This window comes from Phocoena sinus, chromosome 10 (genome assembly GCF_008692025.1).
Source record: "Phocoena sinus isolate mPhoSin1 chromosome 10, mPhoSin1.pri, whole genome shotgun sequence".
NCBI classification, from domain to species: domain Eukaryota; kingdom Metazoa; phylum Chordata; class Mammalia; order Artiodactyla; family Phocoenidae; genus Phocoena; species Phocoena sinus.
The window spans coordinates 36,609,343-36,627,587 of record NC_045772.1 but is presented as its reverse complement, the minus strand read 5'-3'; the positions used below and the strand labels follow the sequence as shown (position 1 = coordinate 36,627,587).

At 37.5% G+C, this 18,245-nt stretch overlaps 1 protein-coding gene across 9 annotated transcripts in view; it reads left to right on the top strand.

Annotated features, from left to right (window-relative positions):
- The window catches only part of TMTC2 (transmembrane O-mannosyltransferase targeting cadherins 2), an 847,045-nt gene that overhangs the window by 191,773 nt on the left and 637,027 nt on the right, over nucleotides 1–18,245 (top strand). For all 9 annotated transcript variants that reach the window (XR_004351770.1, XR_004351769.1, XR_004351771.1 and 6 more), the window contains one exon: nucleotides 9,165–9,993. Coding sequence is in view for 6 of the 9 variants with exons in the window: in XM_032645685.1 (XP_032501576.1) it covers nucleotides 9,165–9,993 (829 nt within the window). In the remaining 3 variants the exon portion in view is untranslated. The remainder of the gene's footprint in view (nucleotides 1–9,164; nucleotides 9,994–18,245) is intronic.

Here is an 18,245-nt window from a genome sequence, read left to right as displayed (position 1 = left end):
CAGATAAATATCCTGTGTCATTCCTTATATCAGATACATGAAATACGCTTCAACACTCTCTGGATTTTTATATAACTATACTCTCCCTTGATGAAAACCTTGTTGGGTAAGTTATAATCTGGTCTAAAAAAATCTGTACATTTTCATCAGTGAATTTCCATCTGTAACTGATTTTATTGAGATGCTAAATATTTTTCTGGACATGTGAAATACTTCCTGATAGATGGCCAAACTTAACAAAGTATTATGGTGTATTGTAGAGTCAGCTTGAATAAATGAAAAAAATTCCTTATAATCTAACGTGTTAAGTATCTCACCAACATACTTTTTTTAAAATGCCCTTAGTTTTTAAATTCTTTCCTCACAAAGACTGGATATGCCCACCCATTGAACCTCTTTATAGCTTTTGAAAAAGCAAACATTAAAATTCTTTTATCTTTTCTGTTGGTATGGAAAAAAGTTTCTGATGTTGTATAGAGGGTAATTATTAATAAGGAAACCCATTTTTCCTTTGAAGGGAAACAGAACTACCTGACAACTTGGTTACGGCAAAACTTTGATTAATCACATGAATATATTCTAGAAAAAAGTTTCTAATTATACTTTTAGCCGTGCATTCCTTCTTGTCACACATTCAGAAAAATCTGCTTTTGTATTCATGTTTTGGAGTGAGTCTTCAGTGAGAACTATTTCAGAAAGGAGGACAGTGAGGAGAAATCCTATATTGTTGATAAAGTGAAAGCTTATGACTTCAGTGATGAATGGTGGATACAAAATAGGGAATGCTCGATTTTTGTTATGTCTGGGTAGCCTTTTCTCTCAGTTATTCTTATAACTTTCAGATACTGATTTTTATCTACGTTATTATTACAACTCTACTATCATTGCCAAGGGCTTAATTTGGAATTAAATGGGCCTTATGTGTAAGTAATTTATTTTCATTAGTTTGCCAAAAAGTGAGTCTCATGATGGTTTTAATACTCTAAGGCAGAATGTTTACATTTTCCTTTCATTGAGTCTAAAATAATCCTTTTCAGTTTCCTTTATGTCTCACAAATTGTGAGTGCAGAAGACAGTATTGAAGTTGCCATCATGAGTGGCAGTTTTCCTTGAATAATAGAGAGGGGAGCTGTTGTAGTTGATTTTTGCTTTTCTCTTGTATTATTTCTTTAGTCAAAGACTCCCCATAGGAGAAAATCACCACAGGGCTTCTAGACATCACCGCTAATTAATATGGCAGGGTCTTCTCATCAGCTTTGCCTTCATATTTCAGGTGATGTGTGGGAAAGACTTTTATGTTCTATGATAAATTTCTCATTATTTGCTTAAGCTGTAGCTACATTCTTGTATTCGATTAGTGTGCCCAAAGAATAGAGATAAAATTGTCAACCATGAACTTTGTATTCTTAGCTGATTTCCATTCTATGATTTCCTGTGTTTGACAGTTCCATAAAAATCCCTGTAAGATTTTGTGATTAGCAATGTATAGTTCTTTAAAATGAAATGGAGATTAGGTCTGATTTCCCTTTTTATGTTAAAGAAGAATTTTTAAAAAGATGAATGTATTTGAACTTTTAGAGAAATTAGACTTTCATAAAGCAGATTTACATCATTTTGTAAGTAAATAGTGAATTAAACCATGAAGGAACCCTGTCCCTTCAATAACTGACATAAAATGTGTCTGATAAGAATTTTTTTAGTGGTGCAATTTCCCATTTCTAATTCTACTTTTGAAATGAAGTTGTAGTCAGAAAACTGTTCCTCCAGAACATATGTCATTGCTTTTGTGTGTACTTTTCATGGAGAAAGATTGAAACAGGCAAAAAGTGTTATGATATAAAGGTGACAAGGCCAAGTTTCTGTATATGATGACAACAAGCTATTTTTAAATAGCCTTGGAGTTGTGCAATATTGTTTAATTTATGAGGCTTCATAAGGGATTAGGAGTGAGGATTTATCATAACAAGATTCAGAATGTGTGAGATGATAGGTATAAACAGACTTTTGATTTGAGGGTCAGAGTTAGTTTAAGAATAATTTATTTGAATACCTACAAATGTCAGAGTGTGTATTAGCTTCTGGGGATTCAAAGATGTGTCAGTGATTATACCCCAGATATAAAAGAGTGCTTTGGGGTAATATTATCATAATTTTGTATCCCAACTAGGGTGCATTGTGAAATTAAGAGATTTTCTAGCAAAATTAAGGTAAGGATCACGAAATAATTGTAGATAGATTGAATACGGACATGGAAAAGTATTTTTTAATGAAGAAACAATTATAAAATTATAGCTACCATAAATACTAAATATAGAAAATTATAGGAACTAACACATCAGATACTTAAGTACCTATGACCAGAATTTAGATTTGTTAACATTATTTGCATATTTAAAAAAAATTTTTTTTTTAACCCAAGAAATATAAGTTTAGGCACATCGAATTGTCAAACCTTGTTTTTTACAATAAATTTTGGGAGGCTGTGAATAAATAGCAATTACGCAGAAATTTGAAGCCCCCTTTGTCTCTTATCCATCAGTCCATCTCCCTGCCCTATCCTGTCCCAGAGGTTTCATCATCTCATGTTTGGTGTAATTATTTCTAGACTGGGAAAAAACAAAAACAAGCTAACAAAAAACCTTTACATATATATGTATGCATTTGTGAAAAATAGATGGTATTTTTTCCTGAATAGCCAATATGGTTTTATGATACGAATATTTTACACAATGATTATTCACTAGTCATGTTACTTTAAAATGATTTGGTTTGTCTTAATTGCTATATAGCATTTTTCATGTTGATATATATGTATGCATATATATAAATATTTGTATCTCTTTATATATATTATATATAGCTTATATATATGGTCTTCCTTTTTTTTTTTTTTTTTTTTTTGCTCTACGCGGGCCTCTCACTGTTGTGGCCTCTCCCGTTGCGGAGCACAGGCTCCGGAAGCGCAGGCTCAGCGGCCATGGCTCACGGGCCCAGCCGCTCCGCGGCATGTGGGACCCTCCCAGACCGGGGCACGAACCTGTGTCCCCTGCGTCGGCAGGCGGACTCTCAACCACTGCGCCACCAGGGAAACCCTGGTCTTCCTTTTAATTACCTTATAGATTAGATTATATGGTCATACCATAATTTATTTTCATATTGCTCTATTGAAATTTTTAGCTATTTCCTTATTTTTGCTTTTATAAATACTGCTGCATTAGATGACATTGTATTTAGATCTGAGAGGTTTTGTTAGAGAGTAACTAAATCCAGATTACCAAATGATAGGGAATACAAATTATTAATTTTCCTAAACACTTCCAAATTTTTCACCCAAATTGTACAATTTATGTTTTTCACAATGTGCGATAGTTGTCATTTCAACACAATTTCAGGGACTTTAATATCCAATTCTTTTTTTTTGTTTTTTCACTTAGGTTCATTTGAAATATATTCTTTTCACTTCAGCTTTCATTTTATTAATGAGATTGAGCATCTTTTCAAATGTTTATTGTTGTCTTTTCTCTGAATTTCCTGTCTGTAGTTTCACATCTGTATTTACTCTTGGATTATTTGCTTTTTGTGGTTCATACTTAGAAGTCTCACTTTTTTTTTTTCTGAGAACAAACCCTCTGTCTTCTGAATGTTGCAACAAGACTTGAATGTTTCAACCCTGAATTCTACTTATTCCAAAGACCTCAATTCCTTTATAGCCTGACTTTCATTTATTATGCTGAGTCCAATTTGTCCCAGAGACTGAAAGAAAGCATTATTTATGTTTCATTATGGTTTCTTCATTTAGAATGAGGGAAATATGCCTTAGACTGTGAAATGAAAGCCAGAGTCCAACAGTATTTTTAGTGGTAGTAATAAGAATTAGACTTGTGCAAATATGTGATGATTCTCAGCCTTGCCTATATTACAATCTCCTATGGAGATTTTAGTCAGACTAGGGTATCAGTATTTTTAAAAGCTCACAATTGATATTGATGGTCCTTTAGGTTTGAAAACTATCATTGAAAACAACTAAGATTTTTCTCCTTTCAAAGTATTTTTCTAGGCAGAGTAGAATACGCAAAGCTCCAAGAGCACATGGGCTCTCATTTCTTCTTACAGGTGTATATCCAGCACATAGAAGAAGAGTGTCTGCCACATAAAGCAGCCTTCATGATGTGTTGAATGAACTGATTACGCTTTTGCTATTAAATTTCAATCATTTTCTAATGCTCCCAATCAAAGGTTATACTTAGATCATGTTTAAATTTCCCAGCCTTTGGAATTCATCTTCTATATGTGGTTTTTACTAGTTTTGGCTTTCAAGTCTATGGTGGCAGTTCATCAGAATTCTCATGCCTTATCTTTGAAATAACTGTGTTGAATCTATTTGACGCACCAAGCCAAGAACAAAACAATGCAGAAATGCTAGGCTAATTGTATGGTCACTTGGCTCCTAGTTGTAGCTCAATAAAAAATTGTTAATTTGATTTAATCCATAAATCAGAACGTAAGGATTAAAATTAATAACTAAAATCTTTTCATGCTTTTTTTTTGCACCTTTTAAGGCCATCTCCACAGGAATAGTGAATGTGAGGTTAGAAGAGAGATTTGGTTTTATCAGAATCCCATTTTTATAGGTGATAATTTTAAACAAAATTCTGTGAGAAGGCATTAAAGAGACTTGAAAGTTGCAATTTCAAATTTTGGCTACCACTTTTTTAAAGTATCAGCCTATCACAAGGCTTTAGAAACTCTTCTACTTTAAACATTTAAACATCAATTTTCTTTTACCTGTTAGCTCAGTTTTCCTTTAATAGTATAATTTATTTAGCCCTTGTAGACTTCACCATTATGGCAGAATGAGTGTATGGAGCATCTCACTTCACAACCTTTATGTCTCTTGATCTTAGTTATTATGTCAGTTGTTTAAATCAGAGACTATATGTGAAAATGTTTTAAAATGTAAAGTACTTCATGCTAGTATTTTATTTTTATGCTTTTTCATTTTTCTCATTTTCTCAGCACTTAGCCTTCTTATATAGTATTTATCATTGAATAGTTTTCATTACTCACATTTTTGTTTTGTAGTTTAGTATACTTAAATATTCTTCTAGCATTATTACACTAGAATCATTTTATCATATCTTAAATCTTGTTTTATTTTGATAGAAATTTATTAAAAGTTAATGATGCTTTTATTAAAAATTAATGGATATGGCTTCCCTGGTGGCGCAGTGGTTGAGAGTCCGCCTGCCGATGCAGAGGACACAGGTTCGTGCCCCGGTCCGGGAGGATCCCACATGCCGCGGAGCGGCTGGGCCCGTGAGCCATGGCTGCTGAGCCTGCGCGTCCGGAGCCTGTGCTCCGCAGTGGGAGAGGCCGCGGCAGTGAGAGGCCCACGAACCGCAAAAAAAATACAAAAATAAAAATTAATGGATAAGGTAGGTTTGCCTTATGACATTTCTATATTTAGGAATCAGATAGAATTATGTAATTATTTAGGCTAACTTCTTCTGGAGTTTCACGCTAGCAAAGAAACCTGATTAATTTCCCTCCCCAAGGTTCTCTTACTCCCTTGCTTTTCTTGCCTGATTACAGCTTGGTTTTTGTAACACCTTCTTCCTTCTGCTCATCCTCTCTGCTTACCCCCGCCAGAAGATTTTGTAATAGAATGGCCCTAATTACACTTAGAACACTTGGTTAATACTTAGTTACAAAATGGACTTTTGGTACAAATACAAAGTTGAATTGTTTTCCAAGATCTGTCTCCTTTATGATACCTTGATACCTGGCCTGATTTGTCTTTGACAAATGATGTGTTTCTCTTGCATAATCTAAGAATACTCAGTTTCGTGATTGATCCAACAAGTTATTACAACTTTTTACATATGGTTTTATGCGTTTTTTTCCCTAAAATCAAGAAATTTTAGGACTTTTGCTAGGTAGAATTTCAGGGGAGCAAAAGAATAGTTTGCAAAAGTTATTCTTAGATGAAAATGAGTCTTCAAACATTGCATTTTGATAGGGCAGACCTGCAATTGAAAGTTTGGTGATGAATGAACGTATTACTCCCCCAACCATTAAAAATTCCATATAACATTACGTGAATTAATTTTGAGCAGAAGTCTGCCACAGATGTTTTTAAAACACTGAGGCAGTTAATTCTGTGAATTTAGTGTTACTGTGATACGATATTAACGAACAATTTCTATTTTGGGCATCCCGAGTCTGAGGTACCTACCGTGGCTATGAGTGTGCCCAACAGGCAATTGGATAAATGACCATGGAGATGAAGGAAAGTTAAGGTGGTGTCCTTAGTATTTACTAATAAATTTTAAAATCATGATCCTTGCTGAGATTATTCAGTTCAGAGTAGAGATGGAGCAGATGATCCATGATGAGTTCTGTGGCTTCCAGCAATTAGAGTTGGGGTGAACAAGGGAGAGTCAGAGGAGGAGAGGCCAGTGACAGTTTAATGCAGACACTGTTTTAATAGAACTTGTACATGCTCAAAATATATTGTTTTGTGGACTAAGGTTTTTTTCTTTTCTGGGTGGGTATAATTGACATTTAACATTGTATTAGCTTTAGGTATACTACATGATGATTTGATACATGTATATATTGCAAAATGAATACCACAGTAAGTTTAGTTAACATCCATCGCCACAGACACAAACATTTCTGTTTTTTTTCTTGTGACAACAACATTTAAGGTCTATTCTCTTAGCAACTTTCAAATTTGCAATACAGTGTTGTTAACTATAGTCACCGTGCTATACATTACGTCCCCACGACTTATTTATCTTATAACTGGACGTTTTTACCTTTTGACCACCTTTATCCCTTCAACCATTTTGCCCATCCCCCCAACGCCTGCCTCTGGCAACCACCAATCTGTTTTCTTTAATCTATGAGCTCAGTGTTTTGCTTTTTTTTTTTAATATTCCACCTATAAGTGAGATCATACAGTATTTGCCCTTCTCTGTCTGATTTATTTCACTTAGCGTAATGCCTTCAGGGTCTATCTGTGTTGTTGCAATTGGCAGGCTTTTCTTTTTTATGGTTGAATAATATTCCATTGTATATACGTCCCACATTTTCTTTATCCATTCATCCATTGATGGACATTTGGGTTGTTTCTGTGTCTTGGCTGTTGTAAATAATGCTGCAGTGAACAGTGATCATGGGTGTGCAGGTATCTTTTCAAGATAGTGATTTAGTTTTCTTTGGATAAATACCCAGAAATGGAATTACTGAATCATATGGTAGTTCTATTTTTAATTCTTTGAAGAGCCTCAAAAATGTTTTCCGTAGTGGCTGCACCACTTTACATTCCCACCAATAGTGCAAAAGTGTTCCTTTTTCGTCACTTCCTTGCCAACACTTGCTATTTCTTGTCTTGTTGACGATAGCCATTCTAACAGGTGTGAGGTGATACCTCATTGTGGTTTTGATTTGCATTTCCCTGAAGATTAGTGATGTTGCGTACCTTTTCCTATACCTATTGGTCATCTGTATATCTTCCCTGGAAAAATGTCTGTTCAAATCTGCTGTCCATTTTTTAAACAGATGGTTGTTTTTTTCTATTAAGTTGTATGAGTTCTTTATATATTTTGTATATTAACCCCTTACCAGACACATGACCTGCAAGTATTATCTTCCATTCGGTAGGTGGCCTTTTTATTTTGTTTGATGGTTTCCTTTGCTGTGCAGAAGCTTTTTGGTTTGATGTAGTCCCACTTGTTTATTTTTGCTTTTGTTGCCTTTTATAGATTGTTTTTTAAACTAAATATTTGGCATACTCTTTGCATGGTTCCAAGCACATTTCTGAATGTCTTTGAGGAAGATAGTTTTATATAGTGCCAGAATGTGTGCAGTAAGAGATCACATTAGCAGTGGATCATTAAAGTTGGGATATGGTGTCCATCCTTCCCCCTTCCCCACTGCTTCTTCAGGACTTAAATTATTTGAGGTCACTAAATTCTTATTCAGGTTGAAAGAGTTTGCCAGAAATTTCTCATTAACAGGGATGCCCTTTGGCCTTCCTCTCACAATTTGCTGTCTTTCTCTTGAAATAAGTCCATTATTAAAGTCATTTTATTTTTAAAAAGTTATCGACATGAAAATTTTAGGATTCACGAGGAGTCTTATTAGATGTTTATTGTCACTGATGTCACTGAGAGCACAGGGTAGCAGATGAAAACCCAGTTTATAAATTCTGCAAGGAGATTCAAGACAATTAAATGGGGACTGGCGTAGACATACCATGGTTTTTACTATCCGAAAGTAGATTGTTCCTGTGAAACCTTTTGCAAGCCGAAATGGCTTAAAGCAAATAAGCTATTACCTGAGGGCACGTCTTGCTAACTGGATGTACCAGATAAATCAAGATAAAGTGCAAATGCTCACAGAAACAGTTTAAAGCGATGGCAGTTTGATGCTGAGTATAGCTCCTGGGGAAGGAGCTTGGTGGTGCCACTCACTGGGGTACGCACTGCCTCTGTAGATGGCTCCCTGCAAAAACAAATGCTGAACCTATTTTCACTTTTCACCTTTTTTGTAAAAGTGAAAATCCTCTTTGCATGTTTGTTGTTGTTAATGAAAATAGGTACTAATTTAGGTCTTTTGTAAAAGCAAGGTGGCATAAAGTGAGCTTTTGAAAAGCCTGTAGCTAAATGCGATTGAGGCATGCAGAATCCTGTCATACTCCATATTTTTTGGCATGTCTGCTCTTTGTTTTCCCCAGAATCTAAACTATAAAATGAAAGAAGACATTTATTAGATGTCTACTATATCCCATATACAGTGCTAAGTACTTCCACTTTGTAGTCTTATTTTGACCTGACACCAGTTTCAAGAGGGAAGTGTATTCAACCCGTTTTATAGAGGTCAAGAAATTGAAGATTTGGTTATTGGTATTTAGAGAGGAACAAGAAGAAAAGATACTCATCAAAAGTTATATGCAGAGTAGAATTCCGTAGTCCATTTTTTTTAAGCTTACAATATCTGTAAGCATGTTTAAAGGAGATGGAAAGGAAGTCACGTATTTCAAACCTAATGCTCTGATTTTAGTTGTCCATTTAAAGTATTTCTCATCTCTAAGTGTTGTATTCCTATGTTGTCTTGATGATGATCTTAATTTTTTTCCCCCTCTCTTTTGGTTTCAGAGGAAGAACTTGTCTCTTTTTCTCAGCATTAGTTTGTTAACTTTCTGGGGAACTTCCCTTTTGGGTGCCCGTTTATACTGGATGGGAAACAAACCACCAAGCTTTTCCAACTCTGACAACCCAGCTGCTGATTCGGATAGCCTCCTGGCTCGCACACTCACCTTCTTCTACTTGCCAACCAAGAACCTTTGGCTGTTGCTCTGCCCAGATACCCTCAGTTTTGATTGGTCAATGGATGCCATTCCTCTGCTCAAAACAATTTGTGATTGGAGAAACCTACACACTGTGGCCTTCTATACTGGACTCCTCCTCCTTGCCTACTACGGTTTGAAGAGCCCAAGCGTAGAAAGAGAATGCAACGGGAAATTTGTAACAAATGGCAAGCAGAATGCAAATGGACATAGCTGCCATTCAGAGGTGGAGTACCGGAACTCAGAGATTAAGCCCAGCTTTCCATCCAAAGTAGAAAATGGCATTAAAAATAATGTGTCACAGAGAACACGGCTTCCTTCTACAGAGAACATTGTTGTTTTGTCTTTATCTTTGTTAATAATACCCTTCGTTCCTGCCACGAACCTGTTTTTCTATGTTGGCTTTGTAATTGCAGAGCGAGTACTGTATATTCCTAGTATGGGCTTCTGCCTCCTCATTACAGTGGGTGCGAGAGCCCTTTATGTCAAAGTCCAAAAGCGGTTTCTCAAGAGCTTGATTTTTTATGCTACAGCTACGTTAATTGTTTTCTATGGACTCAAGACGGCGATCAGGAACGGAGACTGGCAGAATGAGGAAATGCTGTATAGGTCAGGGATAAAAGTAAACCCAGCTAAAGGTAATATTTTATTTTATACTTTTGCCTGGACGGTTTACTTTTTCTGCCTTTTTATATCTTTGCTTCTTGCCTTAAAACACACAGTATTAAGGAAGAAGAGGTTCTTTTACTCAATACTTATAATTTTTGTTTTTTTTTAAGCCAGGGAGCAGTACCATTATCTTAGAAACATCCAGCATTCCATATTTGGAATAGGGAAGTGTTTTCCTATGTTTCTGACTATACTTGTCCAGAGGAATTAGAGCTCCTATTGTGTAAAAATACTGACTATCGTAAGAATTTAGAAAAAGGCCTGGTTTCCACATTCTAAAATACTGGCACGGACATCATCTCTTTTCATCATGCAATGAAAGTCAGGTTATCCCACATAAGTATAGTTTAGCTCTTCTGTTTTCCAAGCACTGCCTGAGGAAATACCACAAGGCTTACACTGATACCTTTAAAAGATTTGGAGGTAAGGCCACCTCTGAACCTTGACATGGTGTCTGTAGGTATCAGTGTGTGTGCGTGCAAGTGTGAGTCACCCTTAGCTTCACAGAGACTAAATAAATAATCTGGGTATTGCCAAGCAGTTCTCATATTCTTATTTGAACGTCCTTAAGTCACTTAAGGAAATAAACTTTTCACTATACAAGGAGAAGATGGAGCATATTTTTCATTACTGCTTTTGATTTAAAAAATTATTTTAGTAAATCTCAGAATCTATTGCTTGAGTAGAAAGTAGCCTTTAAAGCATAAATGAATAGTCAAAAGCTGTTAATTCAGTGATCTCTCTGGTTTAGGCAATGAATGATGAGAGAAGCTAGAGAGCAGTTGAATGAAAAGAAGTGTACATTTTAAGTGTAGAAATATATCATAGTAAATAGTGCCAAAGAGTCTTGTTCTTCATAAGGCACTTTTTAGTGTTTTATCCTTCAAATTATGGTTGCTTGCATAGCATTTGAACTGGGCTTTTTCCAACACATTTCTGTACCAGTTATTCAAATACTGAATGTGTGAAACTGTTCCTAACGAATGGAATGGCCTGCTGATATGTATCAGGATATATATATCCAAAGATCTAGATGCCCCAGAAACAACTCTGACATCCCTATCGATTACCAATTAAGTCAAGAGTTAGTGAACCACTGCTCCTTTCTTTCAGCCAAGGGACTAATTGTTGGTACTTATAATGCTTAATAGATTGCAGAGATTTTAATGGGAGTAGAAACATTAAACTTGAGCTAATACAGAGCATAGAATTTCTCAATTCTCTTGGAAAAGTCTTTACCATGTGGCTTTTTAGGTAGTGAGTGCTGCACAGTTTATTGAATGCCTGAACCCCAATCATGCTGTAAAAATTGTTGCAATCAGTTCTCAACAGAATGCTTTTGAGCTAGTTTTTCTTCACTGGTACATGTGAATATATAAAACAAAGCTATGTTGCTAGTTTATTTTCCTACACAGTAAGGAATTAAAAGAAAACCCCAGCATATTAATTTCATCACAGGGTTGTTCTAAGGATTTGTTAAGTGTATTGGTTAAGTTTCAGGTTAAGCCACTGTAACAAAGAGCCAAGATAACAGTGGCTTAAATAAGATAGAAACTTTATTCTTTCATGTAACAATCTAAGCCTGTGCAGTCCAGCGCTGATAAGATGGCGCCATGGGTTTTCTGGATCCGTGCTCCTTTGCTTTTGTTCCCTTGCCATCTCAGTAGTGTCACCCTGTCCAAGTGGTCCAGGATGCCTCAGCATCACATCAGCACTTCAGCTAACAGGAAGAGGGAGAGAAAGGGTAAATGGTGGGTGTTCCCATCCTCTTTAAGAGCATATCACAGAAATTGCCGCACCATGCTTGCTCCCAGACTGTTGGCCACACCTAGCTACAAGGAAGGCTGAGAAATGTTATCTTTATTTTGGGAAGCTAAGCACCCAGCCAAATTTTATTACCCTTGAAGAAAGGGAGGGCAGATACTGAGATGCCAGTGTGATTAGCAGTCTCTGTCCCAGAATAAGCAAAAGCATTTCGTAAACTCCTAGATATTTTCCAGCATTAGCTACTGTACTGCTGACACTTGTGATTCCGATTTTGCTGAAGTTATTTTGGTGACGTGGTTAAGAGACTGATCATTTCTTCATTCATCCATTCACTCAGTAAAACCATTTTTATTTATTTATTTATTTTATTGATTTATTTTTGGCTGCCTTGGGTCTTCGCGGGCTTTCTCTAGTTGCAGTGAGCAGGGGCCACTCTTGGTTGCGGGTTTCTCGTTGCAGTGGCCTCTCTTGTTGCAGAGCACGGGCTCTAGGCACGTGGGCTTCAGTAGCTGTGGCACGTGGGCTTAGCCGCTCCACAGCATGTGGGATCTTCCCGGACCAGGGCTCAAACCCACGTGCCCTGCATTGGCAGGTGGACTCTGAACCACTGCGCCACCAGGGAAGTCCCCAGTAAAACAATTATTAAGCATGTCTTTGGTTTCTGATATATTTCCATGTCTCCTTCTTAGTACTTAAGAAGTGCTATAGTATTTAGGTACTCCAAATTTTATTAGTTAAATGAGTACACAGCTGACCGATAGTATAAATTTTTTGAGACATCAGAAATTGAATTCCTGAATAACGCCCCCTCCCCAACCTGCGCCCCAGCCAGCTGCTTTACTTACAGCATTTGCCATCTCAGTTGGTGGCAGCTCCATTTTCTCAAAAGCTCTGACCAATACTTAGGAGTCTTCCATATCTCCTCTTTTTCTTTTGCACCCTACCTCCATTTCATCAGCAAATCCTTTCTGCTCTCTCTTCAAAAGTACATCCAGAACTTGACCGCATTTTACCACCTCCACTGCTAACATCATGGCCAAAGTCACCATCATCTTTCATCAGATTATTACTAAAAACCTCTTAAGTAATCTCCTTGCTTCTATTTTCTTGCCTTTTAGCATGCTTTTGTGAAAGTCGGGCATGATGTATCAGGTAATGGGAACTTAGGTAAACAGGCTTAATGTGAGTTTTAATGTTAATCTGGCTCTGAGTTGGGCGTGGGTTTAATGTTTGCTGTAGCTGTAGGTGCCAGAGGCATTGTATTTCCCTGGTGTCCTTGTTCTTGTCTCCCCTGTTGTCTTTGGGCTTCCCCAAGAACTCAGAGTCTGTATTTTGCATCTCTTTCCACTGTAAATTCACCATTTTTATAATGGAGCCCTGTGTGTTGGTTAAATGTAGGAGAAGGGGAGTGTCCTCTTATTTGGTGATTAAATCCTGGTGCCTCTGGGCTGTAACCTTTATGAAAGTTTCTTAGCTTTCCCTGTGTCTCCTAATTGGGACAGGAAGGCCAGAGGGGATAGGAGTGATAGGGATGACTGTCCCCCGCAGCTCTGGGTAAGGCCACTCCCCTGGAGAGTAGACCTTTGTTATGGAGGGGGATCAGGGCTTATTTCATAAAATTTATATTTCTCCTCCTCTTGTAGAGCCAGGAAGGCCTGTTTCTTGGCTCTTCAATGTGAGAATGGGGGTCCCTGGAGGTAAAACCCACAAAAGAGTAGAAGCCCCTAAGACCGTGGCCTCCAGGAGTTTCTCCCTCTTACTGAAGCTCTTCCACAACTCAGCTTCCAGCAACTCCTCTCAAAATCGCCAGTTACTTGTTCCTATCAGCTTCTGCTCCAGGTAATCTCATCTCTGCATGACTGGATTTTCCAGTCTCTCCAGATTTCCTGGTGATGCTTTGCCCAGTGACCTCAATTCACTGATGGTTCCAAGAAAAGCCGTTAGTTTTGCAGTTCCTTTAGCATTTTTTTTTTAAATTTTATTTATTTATTTTTTGGCTGTGTTGGGTCTTCGTTGCTGCACGCGGGGTTTCTCTAGTTGCGGCGAGCGGGGGCTACTCTTCGTTGTGGTGCGTGGGTTTCTCATTGCGGTGGCTTCTCTTGTTCCGGAGCATGGGCTCTAGGCGCACAGGCTTCAGTAGTTGTGGCACGCGGGCTCTAGAGCACAGGCTCAGTAGTTGTGGCGCACAGGCTTAGTTGCTCCACAGCATGTGTAATCTTCCCGGACTGGGGATCGAACCCATGTCCCCTGCATTGGCAGGTGGATTCTTAACCACTGCGCCACCAGGGAAGTCCCCAAAAAAGCCATTGGTTTTGCAGTTCCTTTAGTGTATTCTTGTTGTAAGAATGGGAGTGATGAGTTCCAAGCTTTTTACATGTCTGAGCTGAACTCCTGCTTCCATTTTTCCATCCTTAGCATCTGCCTGCCATCAGCAGCCCTAATGATTCCTTCGAAACGTAAGCCAGCGTATGGTGTTCACTGCCCCCAGTCCTCTCCTGGCACCCATTTCTCCCAAAGTCAAAGCACACAATCAGAGACTTGACACTGTACATCTCCCAGCCTTGCCTTCACTTGCTTCACTCCAGCCCTACTGGCCCCCTTTGATGTGCCTTCTCTATCCCAGATAAGCCCGTGCCTCAGGGCTTTGGCACTTGTCATTGCTTCTTCTTGGAATGTGTTTCCCAGGACAGTCTCACCTCTATCTCCCTCACCTCCTCTAGGTCTCCAGTCCAGTGTTGCATTATCAGTAAGGTGCTGTATGTAAAACTGTCAACCTTTTGAAAAATTGCAACTACCCCTCTGCTTCTGCCTTGTCTAGCATTCCCTATCCTCTTTCCATATGTTTTTCCCATAACACTTAGGACCATTTGACATGCTATATTTTCCATGTTTCTGTGTTTATTGTTTGAATGCATTGTCAGTGTCCATTAAAATGCACGACACAAGAAGGCAGGGAGTTTCGCATTTTTTTAATGCTATATATGTAGCGACTAGGACAGTGCCTGGTAGAGAGAGGGCATTCAGTAACGAATACACTGACGAATAAACTTTAGTCATAATCCTTCTCCTGAAAGAGTTTAGAGAACCTGTTTAGAGATAAAATGTACATTCATTAAAGGAAGAGAAAGTGTGAAATATGCTGTTGATACACCAGGTACTGAGGCATGCTCCATAATAAGAGGGATAGAATTGGGAGTGGAGTTAGTTTTGGACTCCATGAGTGCCTTGTGTGACATATGCTTCCATTTTGATGCAAGGCAAAACTTTTAAAATCCAGGTTCCTGATTTTTTCTGTTTATAACATGCTAATAAATATAGTTCTGGCTACAGTGACTCCTTTAGCAGTTATGAGACTGGTCGTAATCTTCCTTAAGGTAGATTTTTCTAAGTCTGTGATGTTATTTGAGTCTAGCCAAAGATTAGAAACCCTTTAAAGCCAGTCTTATGTAAGGTTGTCTGAGATTACAGTTATTTCATTGAGTTAGTTTTTCTTTCCCTCCTTTGAAAGCCTTTGCAAATTTTGGACTACTTCAGTCTTCCGTGTACTTTAACAGAATATGATTTTAAGCCTCATGAAGCATTATACATGAAAGCTGCTGCCTTCAGTAATTGGTCCTGCAGACAGCTGCCAGTCATTAACTGATTGGATGCAAATGATGATGGGTAGAGCCTGTCACAGTGACTGTGTTGCTAATTTATGGTTTAAATCTGGATAGTGGAGAAATGATAGCTGATTTGGACTATGTAAACTACAAGTCCTACCTCATTATGTGGTTGATAATGTCAGGAAAATACTAGACATAGTTGATTACCATAGTATGCTGATTTCACAATAACTCTTTGCATTTCTGTGCTTAGGAAAAAGGAAATTTTCTTTGATGACTGCTTTAATGAGCAAGCCACATAATATTTAAAAGGTTTTTTTTTTGAAGCGTGTGTTTAAAGCCCCGTTTTTTATAAACTGTATTGATTAACATTTGCTTGAAACAAGCATTTCTTAATTCATTACAAGGTGGTTCAATGTATGATCACTTTCCTTCTTGGCCTCTGGCCTTATCTAAATCCCCGTGTGTCTTTGGCTCTTACAGAATTTGACACCACTGATTTCTGCTCTCTCGCTTTCAAGGCCACTCCACAATTTTCACTGTGTCTCATTTTCCACAGCTGTCTCTTTTATGGTTTTGCCTCCTCCCCAAACTGATTCATTCTGCAAGGTTCTGTCCGAAGACTGCCTTCATTTTCCTTTCTCTATAGAATCTAGACCACTACCTGGGATGTAGTGCGGGGTCAATAAATGTGTCATTGAATTTCTAAGTTACCTTCCCCATGACTTCCTATCTATGTGGAACTTCTCCACCTGGGTGATTTGTCCACATCTCCAACTCTTCACCAGTCTTCCCTAAAACCACCTACTCACTGACTTCCTTAGTGATGAAGGTCAGAAGCAGAGACTAACAAAGTTATTATAGATAAACAGATCAGTGGGCACATATACATGAAAAAGAATGATAACATACAGGCAGCATAGCTGGTGTGCTAAAAGGCATTTACATTTTTTCAAGTTATAGATTAAAAATCAAATCAGCTCTTTAGAATGGTTGGTTAATTAACTCTATATCAATTTGCTTTAGAGAACATGACTATGCTTTTTAATTGTTTGGAAACAATTTCTTAAAATAATTAGGAACAATGAAGCAGCGTTCATCCAAGGAAAATTTAACAAGAAAACATTTATTTTAATGCCTTTTTCTAATGTAAATATGTGAAATGATAGATATAAAAGATGTGTATATAATGATGCACGTATTTGAAACTCTTAAGGGTGATTACTCACACATCCTATATTCGACGCCTCCTTATGCAAATGACAAATATTGCCCATTTAGATATAGAAAAACAAACTAAATAGTTGTTTCAGCCATGCAACATTTGACGATTTTTCTTTTTTCCTGGATTTCTGTAAAATTGACACTTCAACTTCAACTTCACATGGTTGCAGATTTCAAGTAACAAGTATGTGGAAGGAATATCATTTTATGAAGAAAACAATTCATAATTTAAGTGAAATCTAAACCTCTTAAGTCATGTGAAACTTGACTAATTCCTTGTGGATTTTATGGTCTAAGTTTTTGATTACCTCTAATTGTCTTCTTTAACTATGGTAAATTGCAATTAACCAGCTAGCTTTGAGATTGTGTAATAAATCTTATATTTCTTAGCTAATTTGTCATATTACTTCTGAAGATGAAGAATTTTCAAAAGAGGTACAGATTTTTATGAAAAATAACATGAAGCAGTTAAGTCAGGAAGGAAAACCGGTATAATATCTTATCGGATTGGCTGGCCTGAGTTAAAAAGTTGTAAAATACAGACTTTCATTTTTAACAGATACGGTAGGAGATAGCTAGGAAAAAGCCCCCTAAAAGGCTGATTGAGAGAAAAACAAGGCCAAGTGGAATCAGGTTTCCAGGGGGTAAAGAAATTCAGTGTTTCTTCTCAATTCATCTCTTCTGAGTAGAAAAAAGAAATATAAAATAATGGGACTGACAAGAGTAAAATGAAAATGTCTCATTGGCTCAACCAAAGGATTTAAACAAGTAAATCTGCTAAATTGTTAAGGCCGCTTTTAAACATTTGATTCTTGAGGAAATGAATTACGGTTGTTTCTCAGTTGAGATAGAGTAAGTCACAGTAGTTCAAAAGCATGTGGTTTCCTTGCCTCTAAGAATGGAGTAACACATAAATCTTTTCTTTGGTTCCAGCTCTAATGGCTGCAAGTACAGTTGTGTAGGGAAGAAGGAAACAAAAAAATAAAACAGACCACAACAGACTCAGTGAAAATGGTCCCACGGTGTTTTACCAGTGAAGTAGGTGACGTACTGCTGTTTCTTTGGGATTATCTGTAACAGAACTTTTAGAATCTTTATGGGTTTTTGAAAACCCTCAAACCTAAAATTAGTGTTGCCTTAGATTGAATATATTTACCAGTGGTTATATTTCAAAGGAACTGAAACTCACATATAATTAAAATAAGTGTAAAGTTACTTTATTCTGATTTCCGTATTAGTTTTCTATTTGATTCTTAAAATGCTCTAACATTTCTTTGCCTTTTTTTTTTTTTTTTTTTTGCGGTACGCGGGCCTCTCACTGTTGTGGCCTCTCCCGTTGTGGAGCACAGGCTCCGGACGTGCAGGCTCAGCGGCCATGGCTCACGGGTCCAGCCGGTCCGCGGCATGTGGGATCTTCCCGGACCGGGGCATGAACCCGTGTCCCCTGCATCGGCAGGCAGGCAGACTCTCAACCACTGCGCCACCAGGGAAGCCCTCTTTGCCTTTTTTTTTTTTTTTTTTTTTAATTAAACATGTATGAAATATTTCATTCATTGAGAAATATATACACATACCTCATATTTGAACCACTTAAATGATACTACTAAAACATGCATTTTGCAGAT